Below are 9,846 nucleotides of genomic sequence, written 5' to 3'. Positions count from 1 at the left end.
GTTTGGACTAGATGACCTCCTGAGGTCCTTTCCAACCCTGATATTCTATGGTTACTATTTGATCAGCAGAAAGAAAGGAATGCAACCTCAACACTTAAATAAGTGTTGCATTCTTTGTTGGCACAAGTGTAACTACTAATATACTCCCAGATAGGACATGTAGTGGTCACCATTAAATATGAAGCATTGACTTATGCCATCATATTGATTACCAGTCCTTAATTTGTGGTTGGGCTGAGCCCTGGCACCTCTGGGCTTGGCAGTTCATAGCCCCAGCATCTTTTGGCTTGCTGCATCAGTTATGAATGGAAAAAAAATTGATTGAGCCCTGGCACCTCTTTCATTACAAAGTAAGCCCTGCTGATTATCCACCCAGCTGGAATCTTTGTCTCCTAACCTATGGCAGGATTTTCAGAAGTGCTCAGTATTGGCCGAGCTCTTCTTCCATGAAAGTCGTTGGGAGTTTCACCATTGACCTAAATGGGAAAAAGAGTTAAATCAGTGCTGAGTGCTTATGACGTTCCCACCCCCAAATGCCTCTTTTCACAAGCCCCGTAAGTGTATGTGGAACATTAAAATGACAGCTTTTCTCTTATCGAAAACCCAAAGCACCCACCACTTTTATATTTCACCAGAAGCCCTTATTAAAAATGTATGCTTATAATACAGTGCTCATTCACTAGTTACCACCCACGGATATTGGAAATACTGTGGGTACCCTCTTTAGTCTTCCCTCAGATATGACTGTAGTAGACTTGCATCACTTTTGATCAATATCACTGAGATCAAAACCAAGCCATGGACGTACTACCAGCATCGAAGCCCAGTGGGGATCTCATAGAAGTCACTGGGAGTTGTTCACACGCAACTGACTGGATGATCAGGTCCCAAGTGTCTAACATTAATAATGCTATTAGTAATTCTCTGGGGTAATGAGCTAAGCTGTCCTAGGGAGGAAAAACAGATAGATTGCATCATAGGGGCCCAACCAGCTCATTGGATGAGTGCATGCAATTCCTAATGAAGCAGGTGGGGTTGAATATACACTTCCACCAGCATAAACGTAAAGGGTTTCAAGACAGATTTTATTTTATGCCAGTCATTATTTGTGTTGTCCACAATTACTGTCGGCCATCCAAGTACTTGATTTGTTGGTACAGTCAGGGGCTGGGACATCCAAGTGAACTAACTTGTGGCTGCAATTTTGCAGCCACAAAAAGAGGGAGACTAAGTGAGAGCGAAGATGGACATTTTGCTCTATAGTACTTTGGGATGGAATGTGCTCCGTAGACAGGAGTATAGGCCTGGAAGTCGGGAGACCTCAATGCTGTCCCCACCTCTGCCACTGAGTTGTTCAACCTTTAGCAAGTCACTGAATCTCCTTGTAAAAGGGTATCATAATATTTACTTACCTATATAAAGTGTTTGAACCGCTATAGATGTAAAGAGCTATGCAAGTGCTGTATGTTATTATAAAAATATCATGGGCCAGATCCTCAGCTGGTGTTAACTGGTGTAGTTCCAGCAGAGTGATGCTGATTTATACCAGCTGAGGATCAGGAACATTTTTAATCAAGGGAATATCTTTAGGGTCAGTCTCCCAAACCGGGCATGTATGTAAATGACACTCAGCTGGTCTAAGGTAAAAACGAAGTAGATAATTTAGTTCCTGATCCTGATTTCAATGGTCCCATTCATATACTTTAAGGCTGCCATAAAAAGAGATGGAGAAAAATTGTTCTCTCTTGCCCCAGAGGGCAGGACAAGAGGCAATGGGTTCAAACTACAGCATGGCAGATTTAGATTAAATCTCACAAAAAACTTCCCAACTGTGAGAACAGTAGGACAATGGAACAGACTGCCTAGGGAAGTCGTGGAATCTCCTTCATGGGAGGTTTTCAAAAAGAGGCTGGACAGCCATCTGTCTTGGATAATTTAGATCGGGGTCGGCAACCTTTGGCCTGCAGCCCGCCGGGGAAAGCTGCTGATGGGCTGGGCCGGTTTATTTACCTGCCGCGTCCACAGGTTCGGCTGATCGCAGCTCCCACTGGCCGCAGTTTGCCGTCCCAGACCAATGGGGGCTGCGGGAAGGGTGGCCAGCACATCCCTCTGCCCACGCTGCTTCCCACAGCCCCCATTGGCCTGGGATGGCAAACTGCGGCCAGTGGGAGCTGCAATCGGCCAAACTTGCGGACACGGCAGGTAAACAAACCAGCCCGGCCCGCCAGCGGCTTTCCCTGGCGGGCCATGTGCCAAAGGTTGCCGATCCCTGATTTAGACACAACAAATCATGCATCTTGGCAAGTGGTTAGACTAGATGACCCTTGCAGTCCCTTCTAACCCTATGGTTCTATGATTCTATGTACGTGTTTGCAGCGTTAAGGCCTTATTATCTAAAGAGGTTTCATTCAGAGAAGTTCCGATAAGGAAATAACATTCAGGACACACTGACCATTTTCAGGCCAAACACATTCTACTGTTTATTACACATATTACATTCTTAAATAAAAATGCATCACATAACATTTTTGCATAGATATCTTACAATATACCAATTTAAAAAAGAATTATGAAACAGACCAGTAACAAAAATAAATTTTTTCTTCATTAATAATTTTGTAACATTAACATACCACCATCATATAATACAAATAATATTTTTTAAATCTTAAGACTTTTTGTACAGCAAAAAAACTGACAAAGTAATATATTTATATTTATATATATATATATATTTATAAAAAGCTTAAAAAAAATAAAATGTCAAAAAAAAGGCAGAACTGAGGGCTACAAGATTGGGTACTTCTGTGATATATTAGAAATACCAGAGTAGGCCTGAGAGAATGTGACTGAGGGCATCTCCAAATGCACTTGTTAGACACATTTGGCAAAAGAAAAATTATAGTGCAAAATGAACATCCTTCAAGCTATGGTGCGTGTGTGTGTGTGGGGGGGTTGTTTTTGTTTCAAATGGGGAGCACTCAGACTTTTGTTTGTTTTTTGTTAAAGGAAAGACTGATATGGTAGGGAGCAAGAAAGAGCTTAAACGGGGGGGGGGGGGGGACACAGAAAGTAAACTTTGCTATAAAAGAAAAATATCTTCGCCTTATTATTGTTTACTTCCTGTTTAAATGAGCAGAAATACTAAGGCCTTGTTTTATGTGAGAAAAGTCACAGCAGTTCCTCTGGATTGATGTTTAAAAATCAATCTAGTTAAACCGGAGCCAGCCTCCAATATAAAGGCACCTAAAATAGCTTAGCTGTTTCTTACATCAGTTTAGATTAATTAAAAGTTACCAATTCAAACTAAACAGACTTGAGCAAAGGTTAAGTGCACCTAGGTAGCGGCTTTTTTTATTAGTTTAACTAGCCTGATTTAATAAAACTGGTGCAACTTGTCTGGTAGAGACAAGGCTCCGGTAACAAAGTAGTGTTTAAACCAGTGTTTCAAGCTACTCTCAGGGCCTGCAGGGCTCGTGTTCTAAACCACCGGAGAGAGGGGTTAAAATATGAGCTAAGGATCAGCCCCCGCAACCAACAGGCCTTTCTGGGGCTGTGTTGGTTTTTATTTTGCTCTACAGTCCAAAGATAAAGGCTAAAAATGTCATCTCTCTCCATTCCGTTTCATTCTCAGGGTATAGTCTGAGCCCTCTTTTCCCCCGCCCCCTAGTTTGCAGCTGACTAGCTCACAATACACAGCAACAAATATGGTTGAAAGCTTCCTATGTACGCCCAAGCTATTTCTAAAATGCACTGGCAACAGTAAGCACCCTCCCCAAACCAAAGGCAATAGGCACAGTTGGCTACCACACTGAAAATGTCAGTAGCTCAATTTCTCCTTCCATGTAAGTATGTGCTGTACATACACACCCAGAGAGAGGGGGTAGGGCCTGTTTTCTGGCAGTATACAGAAGTTGGAATCAAAACACTTAAAAGGAAATGCTTTCATTTTGAAAATTATGAACAGTCCAACTTTAATTTTTACATAAAAATGCTATTGATAAGCTTTAAGGGGGGGGGAAACCCAAAACCCTGTTTGAAAACACCTGCTTCTGAATGTTTTCAGTTAGGTAAATCGGAGGTGGTACAGAAGGCAGCCGGTCACCACATTTTTTAATATAACTGACCTCTTTCTCAAAGAAGGGAGAAAAGTTTCACTACATAAGAGAGACCTTAGTGTGTGGAGGCCAACTCTTACAGTTCTTTTATGGGCAAAACTTGTCACTGAAGCCACTGAGATGTTGTGGCTGAGTAAGATTGCAGAATTTGTCCAGGTTATTATTAATGCAACACTTGGAAGATTAACCACATTAGCTTCATTGTGAAATCATCATTCCAAGGGACTAGAAATAATGCTAGTAAGAGAAGGCAAGACTCTTCAATCAATGGGTGTAAAATCTTATGAAGAAGAGGATTTTCCATTTTGTTTTTCAAGCCAATGCTGAATAGAGTTATTTTCACATTCTTTGTAAAATATATGATCTACCAGAAACCAACAAAATGTATTTTAAGGGAGTGTTGGGTTAGAGGTTTTGTCCACAAATATGAAAGCTTAAACATACAAAATCATACTGCATGGGGATGCCAAGATGTGTTGACGCATGAATAAAAGCGTGATTTAAAAACCCTGGAGCCACTGGCGGTTGGCCTTGTGAAAGTGAAATTATTTACAAACTTTTTCCCCTCACTTTTTTTTTTTATACGTTGACACATGTAAGGTGGAGGGGGAAAAAAGGAAACAATTAAACAAGCTTGATTTGTTTCTTGTATTGCAAGCATCAGTTATGATCTCTTCGGTACATAGAGAAGCAAAGATCCCAACAGCTTAAATAGGGGGGAAATCTTTGTACTGAAAACGGCTAAAGAAACGAAAATGCCCCAAATTGGGGAACAGTGAGAGAGAGAGAGAGAGAGAGAGAGCTTCTGAGTTCGCAAATAGTGATCAAGTCACAGAGAAGGTGCATTCAGTCACACTAGCCACCATATTCATCCATTGTCTTGGTTTTAAGTAGGCCATCAAAGGTTAGTTGCTTTTAGTTTAAATTAAACACAGAGTCCTGAAAGCAACGAGTGGGTCCCACTTTTACATTCCAATTCACCCTCTTCTCCCATATTTGGTCAATGGTTTCAGGGTATCAAGTAAAATGGTGCTTGCCTTTTTAAAAAAAAAATAAAAAAAATCAGATTCCAGTGAACCCTGCTGCCAATGAGAAGAAAGATAGTATTCTAATGTGCATATACACAGTGATGTAAATTACGTTAGATCTAAAGTAATTTAACTCCAATGTGTCTGGCAAGAACCCAAGACATAGGAATAAGCTGCATGTACAGTAATGTCTGCTGACAGAGTCATACTGGGACTTCCATAACTTTTTTTTTTCCAAGACTTCTCTCCTCCTTATTAAATTCTATAGGACTTTTCTATTAGGAAACTAACAGAGGTCTGTAGAACACCTCTAGGCCTGATTCTATGTTTTGCTACACCAGTCTAATAGAAGCGAAGAATCAATGCCACAAAGTGAAATTCTGGGCACCAGTGAAGTCAATGGGAGTCTTGACACGGGGCTAGGATTTCATTCATGGAATTTAATAGCAAATTATATCCACCTTTTTGTTTTCTAACCATTGAGGATGTAATTCTCTGGTGCAGCAGATAGAATGCTGGTCACTGGAGTAAACGATTGAAGTATTTGCTAGGCTCTCACTTGAATTGCTGGAATTGTCTGGCATTTTGTATATTATATCTACACTTTTGGGGGTTGTTTTTGTTACTCTGAAAAGTGACTAAGAACATGGCATTATGGCCCTCCATGCTTGATATGGGAACAGTCAGACACAACAGGAGTGCTGAGGATACACATCAAAAAGGTGACCCCAAAGAAAGAAGGAAACCCAACTTGCATGTCAGATCCCAAGCTGAGTTATGAGACAACCGGCTTTTACACCTACACCAAGAAAATCTGGTATGGAATAATTGAAAGAAAAAAATAAAGCCTCATAATGAAACTTTAACTCACTTTTTGAAGCAGAACCCCATTAAGGGTGTACATTCTGCTCGGTTACACCAGTGTAAATCCAGAATAACTCAGGTACCCCAGTGTCCTAATAGATGAAGTGCTCTTCTCCAGACTAATGCTACATCATATTCAGAGAAACTCGTATTCCTCCTCTGTGCTCTTTTTCCACCAGTTTGTAGGCATCAGGTTTTTTTGTGGGACTTGTCTCAATTTGTTCCCACCACACAATTTCCCCAGTGATCTTGGAAGCCATGTCTGGTCATTTTATATGGCTTCTGTTCTGCAAATGGGCATGAATTCAATCTGAAGGGAAACCGGGTAAAGCCCTCCCTTTAAGGCTCTTTTGTAAAGCTACTAGATAACTTGGTTCCCAAAGCAGCCTTATAGAGAGAATTAGCCCTTTCCCATTTTTCATGTATCCCAGGTAGATTGTTACTAGTGATTCTTTACAATGTGGATGAAGTGAATGCAGCTGTAGCAGAAAAACATGGACTAAGACCTTCAAAAGTGGCTAGTGATCTTGGGTGCCTCAGGTTTTGAGCTCTCGACTTAAAAGGGCCCTGGTTTTTCTACAGAGTGCTGAGCACCAATGCATGGAAATCAGACCCATTTAAGTTGTCTCAAGTTGGGCACCCAAAATCCTTGGTCGCTTTTGAAAAATCTTAACTATGAACAAACTGTTTGCTTTACCCACTGTCCTCTATGATACTAGAACAAGCTTTTTCTGCTATAAAATGACTGACAGAGTGCACTGAGCTGAGACACAATATACGCAGATTACAAATGTCTCTGAACTATATCAGTGATGGTCTTGAAACTCAACATTTCTCTCTCAAAGTTAGAGGACCATTACTGACAGGGCCCAACTGAGAAATCCCGGTCTTGGTTTGGATTCTGAACCTATTTCCTATGGTTTTGGGGTGTTTTGATCCAGGATTTTGATTCAGGCCTATCTGTAGAAACTAAAGAGTTTCCAAATATTTCAAAAAATTTTGATATTTATCTAAAGGGCCCTTGTTCTGCTATATTTTAAATGAGATGTCAACAAGACCTCAAGTGACAAGAGGAAGCAAATATTTTCTCTCCTTTTTTTTTTCATTTTTAAAATAGAGCCTTGTACTTAAATTGCCTTTAAAATTAAGTCTTCTGGACTATTAGTAACATTTCTAGAGGCAGGAGTACCTAGAGTTCTGAAGAGAATATTTATACAGGTTCATAGCCAATGACTAATGTAGTGGCAGGTATGTGCACATGTACTGTAGGATGCTATGGGAATGAATTTCTTCTAGAGTTTACTATAATTTTATCCAATGCACTGAATGGATGCTCTATAGTTTCACGCAACTGAGGTTCAAGTATCCTCAAGCTCCCATGAGACATCCTGGTAAGATGCTCCACATATTCAAACACAAGTTGGGTGGTAGGGCCCTCAGAACCCAACTGAACTGGTTGGAATGGCCATAAGAAGTATGCAAATACAGAAGTAGAGAACGACGAGATTGTCAGCAAGCAGTGCTCCAGTAATTTTTTTTAATAGTATAGTTAGTTTTTTAAATCTTTGGACTAAAACTCAATTTTCTCTTACTTTTTTCACTGTTACATCATTGCCCCCTAAAAAGATGGTTAGATTTTGGTCCATATCTCATGCTATATGGGCCAGATATCATATCCCTCACCAAAGTGTCCAACTGACAGTCAGTGTTTGTAAAAACTGTGAGCAAAATAAACAGCTTTCAGGTAGATTCAATCTCTGACTGGAACAAAGGTTGCGCAAACGCTGAGAACGCAAGTACCAATGATTCCAGTGACTGCTCTTGCGTTTTACAGCTATGGATTTTTTTTAAGAGTTCACTTTTGCATCCCAAAAGGGAAATATTTAACAGTCAATGAGTCAAAACAGTCAAAGGAGGGCAGTTGGCTAGTACAGTATAAAGAGCAGCAACCATTTGTGGACCACATGCCATTTTGTTTCATTTCTAGACATGTCTTGTAGGGAGGGTCCCAGAATATACAAAATATACAACCTGTCCTAATGACCACCCCACCTGCTTGCATAGGCCATTTTATATGGTCCTAAAGGCAGTCTTTGGAGTTAGGGCCAGTGCCAACTTGCTATAAATGCAAGTTGTGTATATATATAATTTTTTTTTTAAACAAGAAATTTAGTCCACTTTGAGCCAAGATGGTCAAATTATCTACAGGATTCAAGGGTGAGCATGAGGCTTCCACTGATCCTGGATGGTACAGACTGAAGGTCAAATAGGACCCATGCTACCAATACTTTAGACCGATCACTTGGAAAATCCTCAGTGCTGTGCACAAAAGCCAACCCTTCATTCACCCTTTAAATATTCTTACAATTTTTTTATATCAGTGGGCTAAACCATCACCTTCATGAATGGCAAAGGAGGACTGTGATCTTTACTTTAAAAGATTAATGGTGAATGAAGCCACTTTATTTGGAAGCGGTCTCACCTTCCCACTCTGGGACTGGAGTAGTATTTTTGGCTTTTTTTTTTTTTTAAGATGCTTAACCAAGTTAGGCTTAGAAAATAAATGTTTGCAGGTGCTCTTTCAAGAAATAAAAGTCAATGTTTTAAACTGGTCAATAGAATAACAAGAACACGCAACACAATTTGTCAATCACTGTGGATTGTAGCCAACATGCTCACATGGTGCTGAAGGAAATCTGTAGTCATGCCTGATTGGCCAGTCCAAGACAGATAAGCAGGTGAAGAAAAGGAGTTCTGAAGATCACTTGTTCATGGAGAAAAGATAAAATGTCTAAGCTTCCACGTGAGCTTTTCAAGTTTTCATTAGACAAAACAAGAAGTCCTAGCTATGGCAATAAGGTGATGCCTATGGAGATATAATGTGGTGTTTCAGGGACTCTTCCTTTGGCTGCTTTCCAGTCATGCCAGCAGCTTCCATAATCCCTACCAGTGAATAGGGCATGCAATAGCCAAAAAAAGTTAACACAAAAATACCCAAACAAAAATATTGTCCTCCATGAAGTCTACATAAACTCAGGCCAAACAGATGATGTATATGTCACAGGTGTCACTCCACAGTCAACTGCCATTAAGGCTATTGGTATTGACATAAAAGGATCTTAATAGCTCAGTTCTAGGAAGAACCAAAACAGATCAAAGTGTCTGTGAGAAGTTTGACGTGTCGGGCATTAGGAATTCTCAGACAAAGAACAAAGAAGTTAATTTTGGCTACCAAACTGGGATTTGGTTTTCTAGGTCATTATTTCCCACCCCCATCTATTTAAAAAGAAAAGTTAGTGCTACAAATATGCAACTCCAAGACGACATATTCTCTTATGGAGTTGCATTGAGAAGCGAGTTAAATAAGCCCCTCCTACTTGCTGTCCACCTGCAGAGAAGCCTCTTCCATTTACTTTGATTTCTACTGGCAATAGCTGGAAACAAATCCAAGGGTGATGAAGTACTGTAAGCAATTGTTCTATCTTACTGACTTCACCTCTACCCCATGTCCTCTCCTGCACCTTCTTCCATCCAGCTGGGGCAAGGCATAAAGAACAGATGTACGTATTTAAGTATAGTTGGGTGCATGACAGTGTGAGTGTGTGGTCTGTGTACAGAGGTTTACATGTGATCAAGTTCTCTTCTTCTGCAAGGCAGCGGGTTATAACTGAGTTCCACCCTTCATGCCATGTCTTCTAACTCAGCTGACATCTATGCCATGCTGACTGATTTTAGGTACTTAGATGTGTCTCTTCATGTGGAGGGCAAGATGGTCAGACCTGGAAAAACACCTGTGGAACAAACAAAATAAGGATTTTACAAAACAGGCCTTTCTG

General features: G+C 40.4%; 1 protein-coding gene across 5 annotated transcripts in view; it reads right to left on the bottom strand.

Annotated features, from left to right (window-relative positions):
• Window positions 1-414: 414 nt before the first annotated feature.
• Window positions 415-9,846, bottom strand: part of KLF7 (Kruppel like factor 7) — a 79,996-nt gene continuing 70,564 nt past the window's right edge. For 2 of the 5 annotated variants that reach the window (XM_039494151.1, XM_039494153.1), the window contains one exon: window positions 415-476. In XM_039494151.1, coding sequence (XP_039350085.1) covers window positions 422-476 — 55 coding nt within the window. In that variant the 3' untranslated portion in view covers window positions 415-421. Of the gene's footprint in view, window positions 477-2,779; window positions 9,802-9,846 lie in introns of those variants that run through there. The other 3 variants (XM_039494152.1, XM_039494154.1, XM_039494155.1) reach the window with 2 other exon arrangements.

This window comes from Mauremys reevesii, linkage group 11, assembly GCF_016161935.1.
Source record: "Mauremys reevesii isolate NIE-2019 linkage group 11, ASM1616193v1, whole genome shotgun sequence".
Classification (NCBI taxonomy): Eukaryota; Metazoa; Chordata; order Testudines; family Geoemydidae; genus Mauremys; species Mauremys reevesii.
The sequence above is the reverse complement of the archived record's forward strand: the minus strand, read 5'-3'. Positions and strand labels throughout refer to the sequence as shown.